The 26,703-nt window shown below is 45.0% G+C and overlaps 1 protein-coding gene across 5 annotated transcripts in view; it reads left to right on the forward strand.

Annotated features, from left to right (window-relative positions):
* nbeal1 (neurobeachin-like 1) overlaps window positions 1-26,703 on the forward strand; it is a 355,441-nt gene that overhangs the window by 81,423 nt on the left and 247,315 nt on the right. For all 5 annotated transcript variants that reach the window (XM_038787846.1, XM_038787851.1, XM_038787847.1 and 2 more), the window contains exon 2: window positions 19,903-19,994. In XM_038787846.1, coding sequence (XP_038643774.1) covers window positions 19,903-19,994 — 92 coding nt within the window. The remainder of the gene's footprint in view (window positions 1-19,902; window positions 19,995-26,703) is intronic.

Below are 26,703 nucleotides of genomic sequence, written 5' to 3' on the forward strand. Positions count from 1 at the left end.
TCTGCCTTTGTCGCTGGCAAAGCATTCCGTAAGCCCAGTGGTGGTGTCGGCCCTGAGGGTGTGGGGCACTGGAGGTAGCACTTGGGACTGGAGAGTGCCTCGGTATGGTACTGATCTGCCACAACCACAGGTTTGTGCCGGGGGAGGGGCTGTATGCAAGGTTTCAGGGGTGGCGGCGAGCAAGGATCGAGCGATTTGAGTACGTTTGTGAGGTTGGAGGACCCAGAGGAAGAGTACGAGTTGCCCAGGGGAACGGTTTTAGGTACCTGCAGGTCCGGGATTTCATAAGAAGAGAGGTGCCGTCCTTTCCTGGGCTGCCACCCCTGGTGTTGCAGAATAAGGTGCTGTCGAGGGATGGGATAGGGGAGGGGAAGGTGTCTGAGGTCTATAAGGAGTTGATGGATTGGGAGGGGACCCTGGTGGGGGCGTTAAACGTAAGTGGGGGGAGGAGCTGGGAGGGGAGGTGGAGGCTGGGACGTGGGCAGAGGCCTTGCGGAGGGTGAATGCGTCCCCATTGTGTGTGAGGTTAAGCTTAATGCAGTTTAAAGTATTCCACAGGGTGTATATGATGGCTGGGTGGATGAATAGGTTCTTTGAGGGTGCAGTGGATTGGTGCGGGCGGTGCGCGGGGAGGCCCACGAATCATGTCCACATGTTTTAAGCATATCCAAAGCTGAAGGGCTTCTGGCAGGGGTTTGCAGATGTCATGTCCGAGGTGCTGGGGGTGGAGGTGGTCCCGAGTCCAGAGGTAGCGATATTTGGGGTGTCGGAAGACCCGAGAGTCCTGGGGGTGAGGGAGACTGATGTTCTGGCTTTTGCCTCCCTGATAGCTCGGAGACGGATCTTGCTTAGGTGGATGGACTCGGAGCTGCCGAAAGTGGGGGTGTGGTGAGCGACCTGGCGGAATTCCCGAGACTGGAAAAGGTCAAGTTAATCTTGAGGTGGTCGCTGGATGGGTCACTCGGGAGATGGATCCGTTTATCGATTTCTTTAAGGAGGTTTGAGGGGTCAGCAAAGTGGGGGGGGGGGGGGGGGGGGGAATGGGAAGGTAAGGGGTTAAAATGGGAGAGGGGTTGGTGGAGGCCTAGACGTGGGTTGTCGAGGAATGGACGTTGGTTGTTTACAATTTTGGTTGATTGTTCTTTTGCTTTTGTGTGTATATATAAAAATGCCTTGAATAAAATATTTTAAGAACGAATCCCCACAACCTTATAACTGAGGGGCCAGAGTGCTACCGCGAGCCACAGCGTGACACTTAATTTGTTTTGTAGCCGCTGTCACACAATCACAGAGGATAACAATTATTACAGCGCAGAATAAGGCCATTTAGTCCATTCTATCTGTACTGGCTCCCTGAATGAGCAATTAATTTAGTGCTATTCTCCCACCCTCTCCCAATAACCCTGCACATTCTCCTTTTCTGGATAAGTCTAATTTCCTCTTGAATGCCTGGATTGAATCTGCTTCCACCACACTCCTAGGTAGCGCATTCTAGGCCTCGCTTTGTGAAAAGGTTTTTCCGCATGTTATTTTTCTTCTAGAACCAATTGCTTTAAACCTGTGCCCTCTGGTTTTCAATCCTTTCACGAGGGGTGCAGTAAAACAGGTGGCAACAACAACCTGACTTTATCTGGATCCTGAGAGCAGCCATCAGTGGCATCAGCAAGTGCACAGATACTTCCCATTGACACCATCAGTGGATCAGCATGAAAGGAGAGGTCACTTGTTTTTGCTCGAGTATCAAACCCAGTTTCCATGGCATCAGTGTGAAAGTATTTACAGAAGTGAATTATGTGGCCTCCCCGTGAAATAATGCACAGACTCCAAATTGAACGGGGTCGGGAATACGGTGCGGAAGTCCCTCTGATGTACTGTGACGAATTTTACATTCTATCGCCTTTGGGGTGGTTTTGGAAAGAGGAGAAAAAATGTAATTTGAGAAGAAAGATTCTTTGAGAAAGTTCAGCCAGTACAATAGCTTCACCTTTTGTGGAGTTACTTTATCACATAGAAATGCAGCTATTTCACAGTAAAGACTGTATTTTCCTCATCAGCAGATTTTCAATTTTCTTCATCCACTAACTCCTTCAACCTATGATTTCCAGAGGCAGATTTTATTGCTGTGATTTTTTTTTTTAAAACTGTTTGCTCACCAGTCTTTAGTCCTGTTTCACCAGTCAGTCTAAAGCAGTGTTTTTCCAAACCTTTTTTTTCTCGGGACCAACTTTTACCGACTGGCTTACCTTTGGGACCCATGTGGGCTGCACGGAAGCACAGTGGTTACCACTGTTGCTTCACAGCGCCAGGGTCCAGGTTCGATTCCCGGCTTGGGCCACTGTCTCTATGGAGTCTGCACGTTCTCTCCGTGTCTGCGTGGGTTTGCTCCGGTTTCCTCCCACAAGTCCCGAAAGACGTGCTTGTGAGGTGATTTGTACATTCTGAATTCTCCCTCAGTGTGCCCGAACAGGTGCCGGAGTGTGGCGACTCTGGGATTTTCACAGTAACTTCATTGCAGTGTTAACGTCAGCCTACTTGTGACAATAAAGATTATTATTTTTATTATGTCATGTTCGCTTACCTAGTCCATCCTGAGTCAAGGCAGTGTTTGGGACACTAATGTTTTCTTGCCCCAGGCAAAGGAGGGAAAGAAAACCATCTAGTTTACCTGTTCCTAATCACTATTCAGTAGCTCCTGGTGCATTGAATTTATGTCAGCATTGAGTGAGGATTGGATAAGTCAGCTGACTGACCCCCAGATGAAAAGTACCTGAATTCAAAACAGACCATACTGGAAATACTCAGCAGATCAAACAGCATCTGATGGCTGTGATGGCAGGTCATCGACCTGAAACGTTCAGCCATTTATTTTTATATCATTGAACATGCTGCCTGAGTATTTATAGGATTCTACGTTTGTACTATGAGACACATATTTTGAGATAATATTTTGCCGTTTTAATTATTGCTTGCAGAAACGCAGTTCAAAGCTAAAATGTAGGGTAACATAAAGTAATAGGCATATCCTTTTTCAGACTTCCTGTCTCCCCTTTCTCAACACCATTCCAAGTGTTGAAACCGCTGAGATTTGTGTTAACTGGTGATTGAATACATGCGTGTTCACAGACACTTGAAATCAGCACAAGTGGGCAGACGTTCAATTAAAATAGAGAGAGAAGGGAATGACAATTTTCGTGGTCAGTGGTGTGGAGGGGTGAAAAACAATTAGATGCAGAGTAACAAAACAGTCTGAGTCCCATTTGCAGATCTTTCTAAACACGCCCAATGCTCAATTAAATTCAGCAATTAGAACTGAATTTTGGATAGGGCCTGTTATGGGTCAGGGTTTAGAGAACCCCAAAGTGTATCATGGAGTTCACCTGACTCACAACTTTTAATAGATTGTGGTATGGGGAGCACACGGCCCACTCTACAGGTTGTGGTACAGAAGAAATGGTAAAAGTACTTTTTTAAAAAGCAAAACAATGTTTATTCTATGAACTAAAGTTAACCTTTTTAAAACATACAGTGAACATCTTAGCAACCATTAATTCAAATGCAACTCCCAAAGAATACAACACCACGTAATTCTTACTTTCCTTTTAACATCCATAAGACTTAAAAACACCTTTTAACAGAAAAGCATCAGGCTTAACTTCACTACTGAGAACAGTTACCACGTTGAAATCAGCAAATAGACACTCCTACGTTTGCAGATTCACACACATCCTGCTGTGATTGCAGCTTCTCCAAAACTATCATTTAATGAGGATACGTGACTCCCTCCCTTAGTTAATTCTCCGCCCCCCCCCCCCTTTAGTTCATAGCGCCATGTTCGATTCCCGGCTTGGATCACTGTCTGCACGTTCCCCGTGTCTGCATTGGTTTCTTCCGGGTGCTCCGGTTTCCTCCCACTAGTCCCGAAAGACGTGCCGTTAGGTAATTTGGACATTCTGAATTCTCATTCCGTGTCCCCTGTTGCCGATTCTGATGAGTGGAATACTATCCCACTAGTGTCACTAATAACTGTTGCCAATTCTGCACAGGAGGCGCCAATAATGTTACCCTTCTTAATTTCGAGTAATATTGCTTTTCAGAGTCTCCAGGTATCAGATGATACCACCACAAGGTTCAACCGGATATTGATAAAAGACCCAACAACCAGTCAGTTAGTTCAAGTTCAATAATGGTTTATTTACACACAAGATTAACTCACACATGCAACATAAAAACACTACAAGCTAAATTACACCTAACACTACAACAACCTGTACTTAACTTTCAGGCACCCGGCTTTGGCAGAGGAACAAGGCCTTTGTTCGGATTTGGAGTGGCTGGGTCTGGAGAAGTAACTTCGGTTCTGCTGGGCTCATCCGTCTGGTAGCGATCGTTGATCTTGAACTTGCTTCTGGTCGTGGTCCTGCAGGCCGGACCGAAGAGTGCCGGTGTGCCAGGGCCAAAAGAGATCAAACACATGGCAGTGTCTCTCTTTATCCTTTGGGGTTTCGCGCTCTTTTGGACAGTCCTTAGCTTTGGACCCAATCCAAAGGCAGGCTTCGATTACTGCCTTCGATTCGAGCCAATAAAGGGACGGGTGCCATGGTGGCTGGGCGTGCCCTGAGCAGTCATTGAGCTTGGACTTCCTGGGTAGAGGGAGTGGTGACAATGTGTCTGGAATTGTATCTGATACCCGAGTACCAGTCCTTTGTCCTGGGGAAATGGGTCATTAGACTGCAAATCGGCTCGGGGTTTCGATACTGTCTGGTTCTCTGTCGGCAAATATACATTCAGGCTCTGAGTTTGCCTGAATTCTGTATTGGCCATATTTCCCTTGAGTCTTTACAAGTATCCATGTTTACTTTGCAAATGGCCATCCCAGATGGCTACAACCCAAACAGGCGCCGGAATGTGGCAACGAGGGGATTTTCAGCGTTTCTTCATTGCAGTGTTAATGTAAGCCTGCTTGTGGCAATAAAGATTATTATTGTCTATTAATGGACAGATAAATCGCTTAGTGATTTTCTGATCATTTATGATCTTGCCAATCCTACCCTTCAGTAGAGAAGTTGTCTCCCCCGCATTAACAATTTGGTAGGTTAATCAATGCCACCTTAAGCACCCTTCACTCATCAGCACTCAGCTTTCCACATTTCTGGGTAGAAATGCTGAGCACAAATTAGGAACGATTTTAAGATATGAAGCACAGTTTTGTTCTGACCTACAGTGGTGCATGAACAGTCACTTCCCCCAAGGTATTGTGATCTTCCTGGTAAATGTATGTCCATCAGCCCCTATGTCCCCGAAACCAAATACAATGAAATGAAAATGAAAATCGCTTATTGTCACGAGTAGGCTTCAATGAAGTTACTGTGAAAAGCCCCTAGTCGCCACATTCCGGCGCCTGTCCGGGGCCTCAATGCATTGAAGTTACTTATGTAGAATAATTAAAAGAGAAATATTGATTTAACTGGTGCAATAAACCAAAATTCCAAACGGTGAAATCTGTCCTCATTGTAGTCCAACATCAGGAGAGGACCGAATTGACATTTTAGGCAAGGTTTTCCAGGCTTCTAAATGCTGCCATTGGGAAACTACGTTAACTGCTGATGGGTGCAGTGCAATGCAATTCGATCCCACTTCTGCAAGCCTTCTGATACCCTCCTGCGGCGACCCACACTTTGAAAAACCTTGATCTAAAGAAGAGCAATTTACAGAGTTTACAGGCTACAGTTTGAGTTGCAAAGCAAGTGTCACATGGATAAGTTGCAATACTGCGGAGTAACTGAAGTTTGTACTGGGAACGAATCAGTTTACTGCATAATGCTTGTTTCTATGGTTTTTTTTTTGCAGTATTTCATTTACAGAAGGCTTTATGAAAGATGGGAGCAGAGTACATGCAGTTCAAGCAAACTAATCTACCCAAGCAGGCTCCTGCTGCAGACAGACTTGGAGTTTGATTGCTGTCTCCTTTTTTTAAGCAGAAACGTGCTAATTTCTATTGTGCCTCATAAGTGTCATTGAGCCACTCACTAACTTGTGTTACTACAATGTGGTCTCAAAATTCTATCCTGCTATGGGCTTCGTCTGAAGCCTGATTAGTGTCTGGCATTGCAAGCAACTGTACACAGTTAATTTTACAGATGGTGTGAGACTTTTTTAAAAAGCAGCTATTAAGAGTTAATTTAAAAAAATGGATTTTTATTCTGTGGCCTGACATCTTATGAAGCTGTTGTTTTTTTTGTGGATAAACTGACCGTTTCTGTCTAGAACTCCCTCCACTCACATTATGCGGCACGGTAGCACATTGGTTAGCACAGTTGCTTCACAGCTCCAAGGTCCCAGGTTCGATTCCCGCTTGGGTCACTGTCTGTGCGGAGTCTGCACGTTCTCCCCGTGTCTGCGTGGGTTTCCTCCGGGTGCTCCGGTTTCCTCCCACAGTCCAAAGATGTGCAGGCTCGGTGGATTGGCCAGACTAAATTGCCCTTAGTGTCCAAAAAGGCTAGATGGAGTTACGGGGATAAGGTGGAGGTGTGGGCTTAGATAGGGTGATCTTTCCAAGGGTCTGTGCAGACTCGATGGGCCGAATATCCTCCTTCTGCACTGTACATTCTGTGATCAATGCTGACTTGGATAATTTAAAAGTGTATTGGGAGGGAAAGGTGCTGGGGTTTTTCCAACCCTTGCAGTTGAATTGCATTTAATGAGACAAGCCACCACACCTTAGTTGCTGCCTTTTCCAGGATCAGTCGGGAGAATTTAAAGTTAAATTTGCAAAAAGGTTTTTGATGAGCTTTTGACAGGAGTAGAAGGGTCTATTTGCTGAAGGAATGTATTCCCTTAAGAGCCTGGAGTTCCTGCAATGGTGTCCAATTCCTACACTCCATTCCTGTAATATCCCAAATGCCCCTTCCAGTTACACAGGCAAGGTGTGCTTTTAAGCAGTGTTCTTCAAACTTTTTTTTTCCGAGGACCCATTTTTACCAACCGTCCAACCTTCGGGACCCAACCCGGCTGACCTTCGGGACCCAACGCGGCCGACCTGAGCGGCCCACCATTTTCTCTTATCTTGTTTGCTGCTGATAGAAATGGAGGAAATGGCTTTGCCCTGGTACACGCTCCTCCAATGGAACCTGTTGGATGAAGGTGAAGCCTTCCTGTGTTGGAAAGTATGGAGTCTCCATCTGTCCAAAGTTCTGCATTTTTTTCCTGTAAAATTTTAACAAATAAACCCCCCCCCCCCCCCGTGAAAAATAAAATAAAAAATAATTAAATGAATAAAATAAATGAATAAAAACCCCCCGGATTTGTAAAAAAAGTAAAATGAATAAAATAAAGGAAAAAAATAACAATTAAATGAATAAAATAAATGAATAAAATGAATGAAACTCCCCCCGGAACTTGAAACAAAAATCTGCATCTGTTTTAAAAAAAATAGCGGCAGCACTGCGCATGCGCGCCCCATCATCGGTGTGCATGCGCATAGTTTTGCGCATGCGCACCGATGATCGTGCACACTGCGGCCAAATTTTTGTTTACATATTCGCGGCCATTTTAAAGGCCGCTTGCAGGCGGCGTTATTAAAAGCTGGCTGCTGCGCGGGGATTTGCGCGATCGGGAGCGCCGCGGAGGACGGTTCCGCGACCCTCCCGACACCCACCCGCTGGTCGTGCCCCCGAGTTTGAAGAACACTGCTTTTAAGTACTAACATTCCAAATGCCGTCCTTCCCACAACTAGTAAAGGACTGGAGCACTGATGGATTCTCTCCCCCCTTCTCCTCCTCAAGATACCAAGAAGGGGCAGCACGGTAGCATGGTGGTTAGCATAAATGCTTCACAGCTCCAGGGTCCCAGGTTCAATTCCCGGCTGGGTCACTGTCTGTGCGGAGTCTGCACGTCCTCCCCGTGTGTGCGTGGGTTTCCTCCGGGTGCTCCGGTTTCCTCCCACAGTCCAAAGATGTGCGGGTTAGGTGGATTGGCCATGCTAAATTGCCCTTAGTGTCCAAAAAAAATAAGGTTAATTGGGGGGGGTTGTTGTTGGGTTACTGGTATAGGGTGGATACGTTGGCTTGAGTAGGGTGATCATTGCTCGGCACAACATCGAGGGCCGAAGGGCCTGTTCTGTGCTGTACTGTTCTTAAAAAAAAAAATACCAGGGTGAGAAATTGGACCAGCATGAACAAAACTGGTGACAGCAACTCCAAAGCAATGTACAGAAAGAAGTCTCTCATTTGCTCATCCTAGAACAACCAAAGCAGGCAAATTGCTTTAACTCCGAAATAATCATTTTTCCCAGACAAGATGAACCTTCATGTGAACAGTGTGTAATATGAAACATACAATGGGTACATGAAATATACATAAGAATAAACATAACATCTGGTGAAAATAGAATAAGCTCCAAAAAAAACTATGGACCTGTCTGTCAGTGTGTTCAGTAAAATAACTTTCTCATCAAATGCCCAAATCCATGCTCATGCTCATTTATTGAGAAGATATTCCTCCCTTTGTATTGTAGGTCAGATGATAATCGCTTGTAGGACAGTCTCTGCAGCCTATTCCATTATCTTGCCCAGACTAATAACTGAAGGAAGTACTTACTGCTGCCAGTTCAAACTGCTATGAGCAAGGATAAGTTTCAAACTGGGCGATCCAGTGGCATACCCCTACACCCTACTAGTGCTACAAAAAGCACTGATAGAGGTTTCAGCCATAATTTTTCAATCCTGTGGATATGTAAATTATGACACCAGACTGAATAATAATCTGTCAAACACCATTTGATCATACATATAAAGCTGTCTCCTCCATGACCATCCTTCCATTATAAAGCCGTGGTGGATATGTTAACTGGTGACTCCGTTCACAGCTCCATTCTTAAGGAGGTTGCTTCTGCTGGCCAACAAAGTGGTTAGCCTGCTGCTTCACAGCGCCAGGGTCCCAGGTTCAATTCCCGGCTTGGGTCACTGTCTGTGCAGAGTCTGCACGTTCTCCCCTTGTCTGCATGGGTTTTTATTCCTGGTGCTCCGGTTTCCTCCCGCAAGTCCCAACAGAAGTGCTTGTTCGGTGACTTGGACATTGAGTTCTCCCTCTGTGTACTCAAACAGGCGCCGGCGTGTGGCGACTAGGGGCTTTTCACAGCAACTTCATTGTAGTGCTAATGTAAGCCTACTTGTGACACTAATAAAGATTATTATTATTATAATAAAAGAATATGGATAGTACCAAGGCATAGACTGATGGACAATATGAGCAAGAGAAAACCCCAATATCTCTCCTGTCCAAAGGCACAGTTCCCTATCATGGGAATATTGGTGGTGGGGGAGTGGTCACCGCTGAGCAGAGCGAATTGGACATGCTGTATTAACACTATGGCTGCATGAACCAAACCAGCTAGCTGCTGGGCACCTTGTAACTAACGCTTGTCTCACCCCATGATCCCTCAAAGAGCCGCCCAGCATCTACCAACAGGCAGGTAGGTGATGGAAGTGGTGACCACTCACTAGACGATGAATGCAGCATAGATTAATTTCCTTGATTGGTGTCCCAACCTGTGAACTCAGCATCACTGCCCTGGGTGCTATCTATAGAAGACATCTCAACAATTTATTCAAAATTATTTCAACACCACCTCCCTTCACGTAACCTCTGCTTCGAAGAAGGGTGAGAACAATAGCACATCTTCATCTCGAAATCACACACCATCCTGGCGTCGCACGATATTGCAACTCCGCTGTTGCTGGGTTACTATCCGAGAATTCCTTGCCTAATGCTATTGGAAGGTCACCATTACCACATGGACTGCAGAGGTTCAGGTTGAAGTCCCATCAACATTAGGGGCCTGGGGGGCACTGGCGTAGTGATAGGGTCACTGGCGTAGTGGTAGGATCACTGTATTAGTAATCCAGAGGCACAGGCTTGTGCTCTGGGAACATGGGTTCAAATCCCACAGCAACAACTGGTGGAATTTAAATCCAATTTGTTTTTTGTTTTTAAAATAATTTTTATTGGAATTTTTTGAAAAATATACATCAACAAAACAATAATAACAATAACAATAATAGTAATAAACACCCCCCGGCACCCGTAACAACGCATATAACAAACCCCCGCACCCCCCCCAACCCCAATAAACAACAAAATAAATTAACAATAAACAAATTAACTTAAACACTATCCCCCTAAACCCCCCCCCCCCGGTTGCTGCTGCTGACCTAGTACCTTATCGTTGAGCCAGAAAGTTGAGGAAAGGCTGCCACCTCCTAAAGAACCCTTGTTCTTGGCGTCTACATTCAGCAGTGAAATCGGCCTGTATGATCCGCACTGCAAGGGGTCCTTATCACGCTTCAGGATCAGGGACATTAGCGCCCGAGACATCGTCGGGGGCAGAACATTCCCCTCCCATGCTTCGTTGAAGGTCCTAACCAACAGGGGGCCCAGCAGGTCCGCATATTTCTTATAAAATTCAACCGGGAACCCATCCCCCCCCATGATCAAGCCCCCCACCTCCAGGCCAGGAATGCGGCCCAACATACGCCTCATGAAACCAGCATCATCCCAATTTGGGGCGTACACATTAATCAACACCACCCTCTCCCCCTGCATCTTATCGCTCACCATCACATATCTGCCGCCACTATCAACCACAACCTCAGACGCCTCAAACGCCACCCTCTTCCCCACCAGGATCGCCACCCCCCGTTTCTTCCGAGTCGAGCCCTGAGTGGAAAACCTGCCCCACCCACCCCTTCCTCAGACGACCTGGTCCGCCACCTTCAGGTGGGTCTCCTGGAGCATGACCCGGGCCCGCTTAACCGGCCCATTCAACCCCCTCACGTTCCACGTAATCAGCCGGATCAGGGGGCACCCCGCCCCCCTCCCCCGTCGATTAGCCATAGCCCATCGACTGCTCGCCCCTGGCCAGCACCCATTCGGCCCGTTTCCCACGGCGATAGAACCTATCCCCGACCCGCACCAACTCCTCCCTGGCCAATCCAGCAGCAACCCGGTACCCCCCCCCCCCCCCCCCCCCCCCCCCCCCAAGGCTAGGACCCCTCCTAGCCGCGACTCTCCCTCCACTGTACTCCCGTGAGCCAGCTGACTTCTGCTGACCCCGGCAGCTCCCACTCTAACTCCGACCCCTCCCGATATGAGGTCCCCCCTCCTCCCCTGCATCAGTTCCTTGACACCGCTTCAGCGCGGGAAACCCGGTCTAATAACCACGCCCCTCGCCACCAGCTCCACCCCCTCGTCCTGCAGCGCGGGAAACCAGCAAAAAGCCCGCGCTTTCACACTGCCCCACACCACCAACGCAGCTCCCAAACCGCAGTCCCAACCCAACCACCAACTTCGTACAGGCAAAGACACAGATCAACCACAAACCCCAGTACCCCCCTTAGAACACAAAACCATAACCCACATCGTCCGAAAGCGAGAGAAAAAACAGAAACAAACAGAATAACCCGCTACAGCATAAACAATGATACAGAAATAGAAAAACTCCCACAGCCCCCAATCTCTAGTTCGAGTCCAGCTTTTCAGCCTGTACAAAGGCCCACGCTTCCTCCGGGGACTCAAAGTAGTGATGCCGGTCCTTGTAGGTGACCCACAGGCGCGCAGGCGGCAACATGCCGAACTTCACCTGCTTTCCATGGAGCACCGCCTTCGTCCGGTTAAACCCGGCTCTCCGCTTGGCTACCTCCGCACTCCAGTCCTGGTAGATATGCACTACCGAATTCTCCCACTTACTGCTCCTCACCACCGTGGCCCATCGGAGAACACACTCCCGGTCACTGAACCGATGGAACCGCACCAGCACCAGCACCGCCCGCGGGGGTTAATTCGCCTTAGGCCGCTTGGCCAGTACCCTGTGGGCCCCCTCCAGCTCCAGGGGCAGATGGAAGGATCCTGCCCCCACCAGCGAGTTCAACATCACGGCCACATAGGCCGGCAGGTCCGACCCCTCAAGCCCCTCCTCGAGGCCCAGGATCCGCAGGTTCTTCCTCCGTGACCGAAGCTCCATCTCCTCGAACCGATCTTGCCACTTTTTATGAAGCGCCTCGTGTATCTCCACCTTCCCCACGAGGGCCGAAACCTCCTCCTCGCGCTCAGAGGCCTGCTGCTGCAACTCAAGTATCGCTGCACCCTGGGTTGTCTGGGTCTCCAGCAGCTTACTCGTCGTCACCTTGAGGGATTCCAACAACTCCCCTTTCAGCTCCGTGAAATAGCGCAGAAGGGCCGCCTGCTGCTCCTCTGCCCACTGCCTCCATTCCTCAGGGGCTCCACCGGCCGCCATTTTGTCCACCTTCCCCCGCTTTTCCAGGGGAGCTGCTGCTGTTTTTTCCTCGCCCCACTTCGAGTCCGCACCATAAATCCCGGTGGGTTTTGCTCCAGACCCCTTTATCCACCGGGAATCGTCGAATCAGCGCCGTTTGGGGCCCTTAAAAGAGCCCACAAGTCCTATTAAAGCGGGAGCTGCCGAACGTGCGGTGTAGCTCCGCATAGCCGCAACCAGAAGTCTTAAATCCAATTTGTAAAACCTGGAATTGAAAGTCATGGTGACTATGATAAATTGTTGTCAAAACCTTGGGCAGCACGGTGGCGCAGTGGTTAGTACTGCTGCCTCACGGTGCCGAGGTTCCCAGGTTCGATACTGGCTCTGGGTCACTGTCCGTGTGGAGTTTGCACATTCTCCCTGTGTTTGCGTGGGTTTCACCCCCACAACCTAAAGATGTGCAGGTTAGGTGGATTGGCCACGTTAAATTGCCCCTTAATTGGAAAGAAACAATTGGGTTCTCTATATTTATATTTTTAAAAATTGTTATCAAAACCCACCTAGTTCAATAATGTTCTTCAGGGAAGAAGATCAGCCGTCCTTACCCAGACCTTGCCTACATGTGACGCGAGGCACACCGCAATGTGGTTGACTCTTAACTGCCTTCTAAAATGGCCAAGCGAGAAACTCCGTACAAAGACAAGTAGGGATGGGCAACTAATGCTGACCCAGCCATGAATGCCCACATCCCAATGAAAGAATTTTTAAAAACTCCTCAGACCACAAGGAATAAACAATAAACATAACCCTGCCACCATTGTCTAGATCCAGACGACATATTTTCGAGAGTTAGAGATATTGATTGAAATGTGAGAAAAATAAACTGGAAATTAGTCTAATGTTATCATGAAAAATCTCTTCAAATCTATAATTTTAGATTGAACTTCGTAGTCATCCAGCAAATATTTTTAAACAGAATTTTCTTTTGAGGACCATAATACAGCTATCTTGTCTTGCAAACTTCTCCATATCTGGTGCAGGAGGGAATGCAACAGCACCGATGGGAATTTGTCAGATGTGAAGGAAAAGGTCCAGGTTCATGGAATCCTGCAGAAGGAGGCCATTTGGCCCATTGAGTCTGCACTGACCCTCTGAAAGAACGCCCTATTTAAGTCCACTCTCTTGCACTATCCTCATAACCTCACCTAACCTACACATCGTTGGACACTAAGGGGCAATTTAGCATGGCCAATCCACCTAACCTGAACATCTTTGGACAGTGGGAAGCAACTGGAGGAAACCCAGGTAGACACTGGAAGAACGTGCAAACTTCACATAGTCACCCAAGACTGGAATTGAACCTGGATCCCTGGCGCTGTGAGGCAGCAGTGCTAATCACTGTGCCACCATACCTCCCATATGAGATCACCTCTCATTCTTTGAAACTCGAGGGAATACAGCCCAAATCACCTTGACCTCTGCCTATAGAACAACCTGCTCCCCCCACCTCAGGGAAGTAGTCTGGTGAAACTTTGGTGCACTCCCTATATCGCATCTTTCATTGGGTAAGGGGGCCAGAATTGTACATAGTACTTCAGCTGTGGCTCATCAAGGCTCTATACAATTGCAGCAAGGCTGTACTCATCCCCTTGCAATAAAGGCCAACGTACCATTTGCCTAAATTGTGATTGACTGCTAAATATGCAGAACAGTTTACCATAACTGGATTTTTCAATAGTTTTTCGCGTGATTACAAGAGGTTACAAAGTGAGTAAGTAGATTCTTGATGAAGCAGCAAATAAGTACTATTTGTGTCTATCAGTTAGAGCCTAGTTTGTTCAAAGCTCATCTGGTGGAAGCTGAGCACAGGAAAGTGGAGGAATAAAGCTTGAATGTTATACCTAAAGGTAATAGATTTCATCACTAGTTATTGTAATACTGGCAATTTTATCAGCATATTAGTCAACAATAATATGATCTGAAATCAAATTCAAAGTCAATTCACATCACTTAAGGATCCAACATTGCGAAACAACACTGTGCTCATGAACCATTTTATAGTTTAGATTTGGATAAATAATAGTTCAAAACTCCATTCTGTCCACCATTTTGGTCCATGCTATAGACTGCTTTTTTTGTTGAGGTCTTGTGATGGCAGTTGCCTATTAATATAAATGTTATATCCCATATAATGGACTTGAGGATTAATTTCTCTGTGCTTTACTCCAATATCTTCTGGATGAAAGGTTAAACAATTACCCCATCTGCTCTCTTGGGTAGATATAAAGAATCCCCTGGTACTGCTTGAAGAGCAGGAGAGTTCTCCCCAGTGTCCTGGCTGTTGTTTATACCTCCAGTGATATCACTAAACAAATCCTCTATCCATGATTACATTGCTGTTTGCAGGAATTGGCTGTTTGCAAATTGGCTTCAATGCTACCTGCATAACAATAGTCACTACAAAAAAATCCTTCTTTATGTAAGGAAGCAAAATTGTTCATAATATTCCAGATGACGTCTCATCATGACTGCATACAATTGCAGCAAAACACCTTTATTCTTATATACTTTGACTGTGTAAAGCATTTTAGGATATCCCCAGGATGTGATTGACACTTTAGAATACAGTCTTCTTTGTTTTGCCTTTATGCTTGTAGATGCCATTTGATAATCCTCTCTTCTAAAAGCACCAATCTTCTCATACCCTCATTTAGCCTTGCTAGAATCTCTCTTTCCTTTCTATAGCTCTTGAGAATTATTTTCTTCAGTATTGTACCTTCCTATCTATTTAACAAACCGTATTTTTGCACTTGGCTTTACTGCCTCTGCCATTTAAGGTGGACAGAGGCATTGCTGATAGCAGAGATAAAGTTTTTGCCCGTTAGTTTGTCTGTGATCAATATATCTCTAAAACTAATGGATGGATGTCAATGAAACTTGGCACACATACAAGGTATGGTCCAAGGAAGACCCGATTTATTTTTGGCAAAGCTCCAGATCTCGATCTAGATGCTGGAATTTGTTTTAAAGGATTCATTGTCATTGGGAGATGGACAAATTGACTATTTTTTTAAAGAATGCAGTGTTTTGTTTTATTTAGAGAACCTTGTTGATTGTTATTGAACATAGTGGATTGTCTCAGCTGCTGTGGTGCAAATTTGTCACAGTTGTCCGAAATGTGAACAGAATATTCAGGGCCGGTTGTTGGATGGGAATTGACCTGAAGCTTCCTCAGTGAGATGGAAGCTCTTATTTTTAAAAAAATCTGTTTTTCAGCTTTGTGGTTAAGAGAGCAATGAATTAGCCTTAATGAAGAAGTGTATCATTGTAATAGTGTTGAGTTGGCACACACTGGCAAGCGTATGTCAAACCCATGTTAACGTTCCCTCATTATACTGAATTGGAACATATTGAGGATAATTTGCATAAGCTGTTTTACAGGTTGGTTCAAGATGTAGTATACAGAATCTTTAAAGGCATTTATTTGGAATTTTGGGTTCAAGAATTATCAGGGACAGCAAAGTTGCTGACTTGCCATGTTGTGCCCGTTACTGTGCTTCAGAAGCTACAAATAAATAATTAAATGGTGCTTTTCATGACTACCTGTGATGGCATTTGAGCCGGAAACAAGACAGTAAGGAAAATTTGTAATTTCTTTCAAAGGTCTGTGGAATCTATAATTGTTTCTAAGAATGTTTGCAAAGGACTTTGAAGAGTTTATAATCAATTGTAATTGTAATTGGATTAATTGTAATTTTCTTGGGCAATAAATACATAAATATTGGTCCATGTGACCTGGCAACTCTTGACCTCCTGGAGGTGATATCAACAGGAAGGAAGTTAAGAAAGAAGCCATGTGGCTGGCAGATACAAAGGAGAACTGCTGCCACAAATAAGTGGTACAAGCAGAGTAGGTGAAGGATGAAGGTGATCAGCACACAGATGCAGACACAAGAGAAAGCAAGAATAGCCAGAAAGAAGAGCACAGAGAATTCTCACACGGAGAAGAAGCAAATCTCTCGGGAAGAAATCAGTTTTTCTGTTTGGCAGAGAAGGAGACAGGAGAAATTAGATGTGTTGTGTGAGCTGGCTAAAGAGGTCTAAAACTGGGAAAGCTGTATGAATAGCCCAGAATTGGCCAAACCATGAACTGGAGTGTTATTGGTGGGTTGGTTGGAAAGGAACTCTGGAAAGCTGCATCTCCTGGAACGTTGCGAACCCAAGGGAGAGAGGGTTAATAGAAGAGTGCCTTGCTGATGATAATTATACCCGAGAAACTCAAAAGATGGGAGCTGTTATCCTACAGGACTCCTGTATGAATAAAGAACAGCATACTGTGAGACTGTAGCTCTGTGGTGCCACATTTAAGAGGGGAGTGATGAGAATGCTGATGGTTATGTAAGGCGTACCTTTGTTGTATCTACTACTTAAAGTGAAGTTTACCTTTATATTTTAAGTACCATTTGCCTGTTAATTCTTGTATGATTTGTGTTGATTCTGATTTGAGTTTGAGTAGAAATTACAAAGTTGAATCTTGTTGGTAATTTCTTCATTTAGGGCTCATTTAGTAAATTTTGTTATTTTGATTTATGGTTCCCGCAGGTGGATCATAACATTCCAGACATCACAAAGTGCTTTACTGTCAATGGAGTACTTTTTGAAGTATAATCACTGATGTAATATAGGAAACATGGAAGCTAATTTGCACATTGCAGATTCCCACCAGCAGCAATGTGATAACGACCAAATAATAATGTGAGGTGATGGTTAGAAGTAGCTGCTCTCTGCTTATGCTCCTGTGTGCTTTAAGTTGAGAGAAACAACAATCATTGCTAAGCTTTTGCTTCACTTTAGTTTCATGGATTTGTCAACTTTTCCAGTACAGTGTCGCCACGAAGAATGTATTATTATTAAATGTGCCGGGAGATTAATTAAATCCTTGAGCGACAAATGGAATTCATGTTAATCCCATATTTTGTGTTCATTGACTTTCTGGTCATGCTGCGGTTCTGTGGTGATGTGTTTATTTGTGTAGTGCTTGCTTTGTAGTGTTTCTTTCTGAGGAGAAGAGCGTACAATAACTTTAATTTAAACAGTGTCTTTAAGATCACAGAAACATTATCAAACTAAATTTAATATTGAGACACTCAGGGAGGCATTAGTCTTTTATTATTTTACTGGATGTGGTCATTGCTGGCTCGGCCAGCATTTGTTGTCCATCCCTAATTGCCCTTGAGATGGCGGTACAGATTAGCCACAGCCGTAGGTTTTAAGGAAGATCGTAAAAGAGGAGGGAGGGTGGGAGTTCTCGCACTCAAGAGTCTTTTCGGCTGGAGGCATGACAACCCGTGGAGAGGTGAAGCAAATCAGATGATGCACAAGAGGCCAGAATTGCACAGAATTACACCCTGTTTAATTGAGTTTGCAATATTTTCTATGGCTACTTTGTCCCCCCTCCCCCCATACTATTGTAATTTTGGTTCTTGCGCTCTGGGCTCTCATTCTTGTTCAATTAATTCTAATTTAACTCATGCTCTGGAGTGCAGCTGCTGAAAGTGGCACATTTTAATCTATTTGAATGGATAATTTATTATTGTGAAAATAAAACAATACTATCTATTTTGTTTGAGTTTGTATTGCTGATTATACAATGTCCACAAACATGTATAAATCCAGTACTCGAGGGGATAGAGCTTATTGGACTATCTTTTCTAATCAGTGAATGTAAATTATTCAGTTAAATACCAGAACCAGATATCAGCAATTTGTTAATGAATAATTGAAACAATAGAGCAAAAAAAATAGAGGGTATAAACTTGGGGGTTTAGAGATTATCTGTTCTAAATTGGTGTTGACATGGAAGTCATTAGAGTGCTACATCTAGTCATTGCATCTGTAAACTCTGAAATATAATTGAAACTCTCTTCCCCAATTGTGTTTTAAAATGTTGAAACACTTTTAAAAAATAAATTTAGAGTACCCAATTCTTTTTTTCCAATTAAGGGACAATTTAGCGTGGCCAATCCACCTACCCTGCATATCTTTGGATTGTGGGGGTGAGAATGTGCAAACTCCACATGGACAGTGACCCAGAGCCGGGATCGAACCTGGGACCTCGGCACCGTGAGGCAGCAATGTTAACCACTGTGCCACCGTGCTGCTTGAAACACTTTTTAAAACTGAATTGTCCAGAAGGGCACAAATGACAATATTTTGAGCAATTTAATCTACTCCCAAAGTCGAACTGCTTGAAAGAAAAAAGATCTTGGGTGATGGTTGGACTTATAAGGGATTTTTTTATGCATCAAGCTGCTGTGATCTGGGACTGACTGCTGGAAAGGATGGTGGAAGCATTTTCAGATGATGGGGAAAGAGCAAGGGAGTGGAATCAATTGGAAAACCCTTTCAAGAGATTTCACAGGCACAATGTGCTGAATAGTCTGTGCTATTAGATTTTGCATACATAGGAATTATGCTATGTGCTGGAAAGTTTAAAGACCAACATTTAAGTTACCACCAGAGAACTTTTTGCATTGGACATGAATTGAGTGATCAGTTCATTGGACATGAATTGAGTGATCAATTCAATCATATGGCTTTTCAGTATAAGTTATTTATCTTGTTGAACTCTTATTTGTTCCTTTTATTAACATTGAATTCTGGCGTACAAAATTCCCTTCTAAAACAGATCAGTATGTTCTGTTGCACAAGTGGCAGTCAACATTTCTGAATTGTGTGAGAAGTTGAGAAAAGTGCAAATCAAAATGAAAATAAATGTTATTCCATATCTGACTTGGGAGAGGTTTGCTGCTATTAAAAATATTTTGCCTTGTGATGATTAAAGTGTCACAAATCTGCTGGGGTTTATTCGGTGTGACAAATGCATCAATAATCTAGCCATGTTCCGTCTTTAACGGAGATAGAATTATAGAATCCGTACAGTGCAGAAGGAGGCCATTCGGCCAATCGAGTCTGCACCGACCCTTCGAATGAGCACCTAGCCCATTTAACCCACTGTATCGCCATAATCCCATAACCTAACCTGCACAACCCTGGACACTAAGGGGCAATTTTAGCATGGGCAATCCACCTAACCCGCACATCTTTAGACTGTGGAAGGAAACCGGAGCACAAATGCAGACATGGACAGAATGTACAAACTCCACACACCCAGTCGGCTGAGGCTGGAATTGAACCCAGGTCCCTGGCACTGTGAGGCAGCACTGCTAACTACTGTGCCACCTTACCGCCCATTATACAGTTACGTACTTGCTGAGCGGCACTGTGACTGCAGAGATGTGCGCCAGTCGGTTGAAAGTTGGAGATCCGAGCAACTCGCAGCGTTTCCTGAAGCTCGAGTCTGGAAACATACTCTCAGTAAGTAGAGAAGTTGAAAAAATGTGAAGGAACTGTGCATGTATCAAATCCTGCCCAGGCCTTCAGTAGTCTTGGATCAAAACAAGCAATCGGAAGTGTGGGTTTAGAGCCAGATCTGGCAGTTTTATCTGGGTGTGACACTCCATAAATTAATGTGGTTTGTGTAGGCAGCACTTGCTTGAATTAAAAAGAAATGGGCTTCATGCTGTAATGTTCTATGTTCTATGCTTAGCTTGTGTATTTTTTTCTGGTTACAGAAGGACCCAGACTACCTAAAGCGGTGGCTGGAGAGCTTTGTTGCAACATATGAGAAGTTTCTTGATGTTGATTTTGAAAAACCTCCCACAAGGTATGTTATGCAGGTTTCAAAAATGTGCATGAATGTTTTTCTATTCTTGATATGAGCATTACCGGCAAGGCCAGCATTTATTGCCTCATCCCTAATTGTTCTTGAGGAGGTGATGGTGAGTCACCTCTTTGAGCCGCTGCAGTCTATGTCGTGCACATACAGCCGCATGCTGTTGTGGGGGATTGTTCCAGGATTTTAACACTACAACGATGAAGGAATGGCAATATACTTCCAAGTCAATATGATGCATTAATTGGAGGGGAGCGTAGGCTACCATGTATCTGCCCATGGCCTTCTGTACGGTAGAGGTCACGGGTTTCAAAGGTACTGCCAAAGAAGACTTTGTGTTGCTCCATTGCATATTGTAGATGATATGCACTGCAGACAGGTGGGTCATTAGTAGAAGCAGTGAATGTTTAAGGTGATAAATGAGGTACCAATCAAATGCTACAGAACTGCACTCGTCCAGTTAAGCGGAGAGTATTCCGTTAAGACTTCTGACTTATGCCTTGTAAATAGTGGAAGAGCTTAAGAAGGTGAGTTACTTGTTGCAGAATACCCTGCCTCTGACCTGCTGTTGTAGTTGCAGTATTTATATGGCTGGCCCAGTTAAATTTCTGGTCAATGATGACCACCCAGGATGTTGACAGTAGTGGATGCAACGATGGTAATGCTATTGAAGGTCAAGAGGAGGGTGTTTTGACTGTTGGAACACCGAGGAGACTGATAACTTAAAAACTTCCAGTGAATGACTGAAAGGATCACACACCAAAATTTCAAGTTTTAAAACTTTTACTGTAATGAGCAAACTAAAAGCAACATTGACCTAAAAACTAATTCAGTAAGCGACTATTACTCTAAACTACAGAAACGATCCCTCATTTAACACTTAAAATGACCAAAAATCTCCCTGCACTATTATACTTTACTCAGTACCCTAAATAGACACCTCAGTCTCTAGGAAATCAGTCCAAAGCTATTTGTAGCTCCTTTTGCAGCCAGCTAACTTCTACTTCACAGACTGACTTTCTCGGTGAGGGAGAAATTGAAGGTCCCTCCCTCTAGCTTAAAAAACCAGATGAATCTCCCAGCTTCATTTAAAACCTCAGAGTTAGGTTCTTTTTTAAAAAAACAATTTAGAGTACCTAATTCTACTTTTTTCCAATTAAGGGGCAATTTTGTGTGGCCAATCTACCTACCTTGCACATCTTTGGGTTGTGGGGGTGAGACCCACGCAGTCACGGGGAGAATATGCAATCTCCACATGGACAGTGACCTGGAATCGGGATTGAACCCAGGCCCACAGTGGGATGAGGCAGCAGTGCTAACGGCTGTGCCTCTGTGCCGCCCCTTAGTTTCTTCAATCTGATTACACACTCCCACCTGCATCTTGTGTGGTGAAGAATAGTGAGTGTCTGCCTCCATCTGTCTGCTCTTTCTCTATCTCTCACATTCTTGCAGACTGACCCTGTCTGTGAGGTTCAATGATTTATCATGAAAACCTGCAGTTTGATCATGCAGTAGCTTCCAATGGATTCTTCCCCCTCAAGGTCCCATCTCCAAGGCTATGTGAACCACATGGGCCTTGTATCCAGGTCAAAATACGAATTATAGTCTCAGAAGCTCAATTTAATTTTAACTTAGAACTAAATAGTCAGTTTAAAGTATAACAGTTTACAAAATCATCAGTTTACAAAGTCATGACATTCTAATATCTCCCTGAGACTTGGAGACGAACAGCCTATCCACCGTCAGCACAGCTGCCTTGGTCATTGTTTGCAGATATCTTGCACCTTTGTTTGTAGATGTGAAAATCTTGCAACTCCTTCCCAATAAAATATCCTGGCTCCTCTTTAACCTTTAACAAACATGCCACCCAGGCTTGCTGTTAGACAGAGTTCAGAACCTGTCACATGATCCCCTTTATTCCTCCGCTTTACCTTAAATTAAAGGGACAGTCCTAAAACAATCATCTAACAAGCTTTATATTTGTAAAAGACTGTTTTTTTTAGGAGGTTTCATAACCTGGCACTTGTGTGGTGAAAACGTTATGTCATTTGCCTCCGATTGAATTTGAGGAAAGCTTAAAAAGGAACATTGCAAAACTGCTAATGCCGCTCAATCGGTTTGAATGGAAAAGACTCATCAAATGTTCATTATGTACCTGCAGCCTGAGACAACGATGATTGAAAAATAGGGATGGTGCAATTGGATCTGGCTAGTGCCTGTTTTACACTCAACGTGGGAAGTTAAAACTTACTGATACCTCAGGCCAGCTAAAATTTACCATGAGGTTGACTTGATGTAAACATATAAAATGAATGTGCAGATAAAGACCAGCTGGTCCACCAAACCTACCCCTGCCATGATGGCCAGAAGAGTTTTGGTTAAGCACTTCCTCCATGCTCTATAACAGCTTGCTAATCACCTGGGAGAGGGGAAAACCAGGGCCTACAGGATTCTGGAAGATGAACACCCTTCACTTTCCCCATAGCTGTGAACATTTTACAAATACATCTAATGTTCTTTTGAAAATTACTGGTGAATCTGCTTCTCCATCCTTTCAGGCAGCATGTTTTGGATCTGAACAACTTGCTGCATTTAAAAATAAACCTTAATTTTTCTGCAGTTCTCTTGGTGTCTTCTATCTGTTTTCTTCTTTGTTATTATGCACTGTCCATCAATTTCTCATCAGAGGGGGTTGTTGGAATATCTGTTTCTGGGCCTTTTGCAATGTGGTTCTTCAGGAAAGTATTGGCAGGTGTCCTGGCTGGGTGCCTCTAACAAATGGCTTTACCTCTCGACTGATGGAAGAATGACGAACTCACAAGAGCACGGAAATAGGAGCAGGAGTGGACAATATGTCTCTTCAACCCTGTTCCAATGTTCAGTACGATCATGGCTGAATTTGGGCTTCATCTCCACTTCCGTGCCCATGCTTAATGTCTCTCAATTCCCTGAAAGGCCCGAGATTCAGTCTATCCCAGTCTTAAATGTATTCAACGACGGAACATCCACAACCCTCTGGGATACTGGATTCCAAAGATTTACAACATTTTGAGTGAAATAATTTTTCCTCAACTTCGTCCTAAATAATCGGCCCCTTATCCCGGAACTGAGCCCTTGTGTTTTAGATTCTCCAACCAGTGGAAGCAATCTAGAATAGAATAGACTAGAAACACTGCAGTGCAGAAGGAGACAATTTGGTCCATCGAGTCTGTGCCGACCCTCAAAGAACACCCTACCTAGGCCCACAACCCACCCTATCTCAGTAACACCACCTAACCTTTTGAACACTAAGGGGCAATCTTAACATGGCCAAACCACCCAACGTGCACATCTTTAGACTGGGAGGAACCGGAGCACCCGGAGGAAACCCACGCAGACACGGGAAGAACGTATAATTCCACACAGTCAGTGACCCAAGACGGGAATTGAACATGGGTCCCTGCCGCTGTGAGGCAGCAGTGCTAACCACTGTGCCACTGTTCCACCCTGTTGAGCCCCTTCAGAACCTTGTAGGTTTCAATGAGATTGTGTCTTGTTCTTCTAAACTCCAGAGAATATAGGCCTGATTTACTCAGCCTCTCATTATAGGACAACCCCCTTATCCCAGGTACTAATTTAATTAACCTTCCCTGCACCACAAACAATGCAAGTATATATTTTCTTATATGTGGAGACCAAGGACTTACAGTGGTATAATGTAGGGAGACGACGTGCACGATGTAGTTCCTGCAGGAGCACTGCATCGTTTGCACCTCTTCTTAGCACCACTGGTTGTTTTCTCTTGAAAACCCACATAGTTAATTTTTGATGTACCTTTTTTAAGTATCCTTTGGGTAATTTCTCTTGGTGGAAATAGCTGACTGTTGATTGAGGGGGGTGGGAGACCCCCGATTCATTTGGTCACCTGGAACGTTAGGGGATTGAATGACCCAGTGAAAAGATTGAGAGTACTTGCTCACCTTAAGAGTTTAAATTCCGATGTGGTGTTTTTGCAAGAGACCATTTGTGGGTCAGAGACCAAACCAGGCTGCGAAAGAGGTGGGTAGGACAGGTCTTTAATTTGGGTTTTGATGGTAAGGCCAGGGGTGCAGCGATTTTAATTAACAAAATGGTTCCGTTTTCTGCCTCTAAGATTTTGATTCTTTGGTGGGCACCCCAGTGATTATGGTTAATATTTACGCCTCGAACTGGGCCGATACAAATTTTTATTAATACCCTGCTGGCCTCCCTTCCCGATTTAGATTTGCATCAGCTCATTTTGGGTGGGGACCTGAACTGTGTATTGGACCCTAGATTGGATCGTTTCAAGCCTAAATCTCTTACTCCAGCAGGGGTGGCCAGGGTGTTGTTGTCCTTCATGGAACAGATGGAGGGAGGGGAGGGGAGTGGTGGGGGCGGGGGGGACAAGCGACAGTAGATTCACCACTTGGCACTTATTGCACCCAGGTGATAAAGATTTTTTGTTCGCATGTGCATCAGGTCTATTCGCGGACTGATTTCTTCGTGGTGGATAGGCCTCTCCTCCCTTCAATGGTGGTGGCTGAGTACTCGGCAATTGTTATCTCGGACCTTGCGCCGCACTTGGTTGATTTTGCGCTGGAGTCTGGCCCCACCCAACATCCACCATTGAGGTTAGATGCAACATTATTAGCGGTTAAGAAATTTTGTGGCCACATGTGCACTGCTATTGAGGACTATAGAAAATTTAACAAAACCGAGTCAACCTTGCCTTCCACGTTGTGGTAGGCCTTTAAGGTGATCTTCAGTGGTGTGGGGGGGGGAGATTATCTCTTATAAAGTACATTTGGTGAGGATAGCGAGGGTGGAGCAGCAGAGGCTGGTGGACTCCATTCTTGAGGTGGACCATCAGCACTCACTTGACCCTACTCTGGAGTTGCTGTCAAGTAGGAAAAAGCTGCAAATGAAGTTTGAAATATTGTTGACTGGCAGGGCGGTGAGCCAGTTGCGATGCTCAAGGGGCATGTTTTATGAATGCAGGGAGGAGGCCAGTCATCCTTTGGCTAACCAGCTTAAACGGCAGGAGGCCTTCTGGGAGATCTCACTGATACACAATTTGAGCAGTGACCTTGTTTCCGCCCCATCTCACGCTAATGCGCCTTTTGAATCGTTCTACTATGATCTTTATAGATCGGACATCTGGTGGATGGATCGGCCATGTCTGACATTTTTGGACAGCCTACCCATCCCAACTGTGGAGCTGGAGAGGAGCGGTAAGTTGGAATTCCCGTTAAGCCATGATGAAATTTTAAAATGCATTGGTTTGACGCAGACTGGCAAACTCGCTGACCTGGATGGCTTTCTGATTGAATTCTAAAATTCAATCCTCTGAGCTGCTATGGCCATGTTTAATGACTCCTTATCCCAGAGCTTGTTGCCCTCCACCCTCTCACAGGCCTCTAACTCTTTGATTCTTAAGAAGGACAAACTGCGTGTGGGTCGTATCGACATATCTCACTGTTGAACGTGGATGGGAAGTTACTTGCCATGGTGATGGCGCTTCAGCCTCCCAAATATAATCTCGGAGGATCAGATGGGCTTCGTGAATTGTCAGTAAATATGCGTCGCCTGCTGAATGTCGTCCTTTCCCCCTCCTCGGTGCCTGAACTGGAGGTGATTGTTTCCCTGGATGTCGAGAAGTAATTTGATAGAGTGGGAATAACTATTTGAGATTCTTGGGAGGTTTGGTTTTGACCACAAATTTATTTCTTGGATTCGGCGACTGTATAAGGCCCCCACTGCAAGTGTTCGTACAAATGTCCTGAACTCTGGATACTTTTAGTTGAATGGGGCATGAGACAGGGATGTCCATTGCCCCTGCTCCTGTTTGCTTTGGCAGTAAAGCCGCTTGTCATATCCCCGAGGTACTCTGTAGAGTGGAGAGGGATCACTCTTTCACTGTCTCCCCATTTTTCTCCCCAAGTCCTTTTTTGTTAAAGTCAACAAATTGATGTTCTCTTTTATTTGGGCTCTCAGAATCGGTGAGGTTGTCCTCCAAAGAGACTATTGTTTTACTATTGGGCAGCCAATACGCAGCATGGTAGCCTTGTGGATAGCACAATTGCTTCACAGCTCCAGGGTCCCAGGTTCGATTCCAGCTTGGGTCACTGTCTGTGTGGAGTCTGCACATCCTCCCCGTGTGTGCGTGGGTTTCCTCCGGGTGCTCCGGTTTCCCCCCACAGTCCAAAGATGTGCAGGTTAGGTGGATTGGCCATGATAAATTGCCCTTAGTGTCCAAAATTGCCCTTCGTGTTGGGTGGGGTTACTGGGTTATGGGGATAAGGTGGAGGGGTTGACCTTGGGTAGGGTGCTCTTTCCAAGAGCCGGTGCAGACTCGATGGGCCGAATGGCCTCCTGCACTGCAAATTCTATGATATCTATGATATTGTTGTGGTTTACCGATCCTGGTTCCATATGGGGACAAATGGAAGGGAGCTCCTATACTGCACCTCGTCTTCGTGTAATAGTTATAGCATCGTTGCCTTTTTCCCGGCGAGAATTTCCTCAAATCCAGTGGTGGGTTTAGAAGAAGTTGAGGCAACATTTTAAGCTTCAGTCCCTGTCTTGTCTAGCCCTCTTCGACAATAACCCCCTTTTCCTACCATTTGGTTGGGGGGGTATCTAGAGAGGTTTGCAGACCTATTTGTGAAGGGAGGTTTGCTAGTTTTAAGGGATTGGCTGT

This window comes from Scyliorhinus canicula, chromosome 2 (assembly GCF_902713615.1).
Source record: "Scyliorhinus canicula chromosome 2, sScyCan1.1, whole genome shotgun sequence".
In the NCBI taxonomy this organism is placed as follows: Eukaryota; Metazoa; Chordata; class Chondrichthyes; order Carcharhiniformes; family Scyliorhinidae; genus Scyliorhinus; species Scyliorhinus canicula.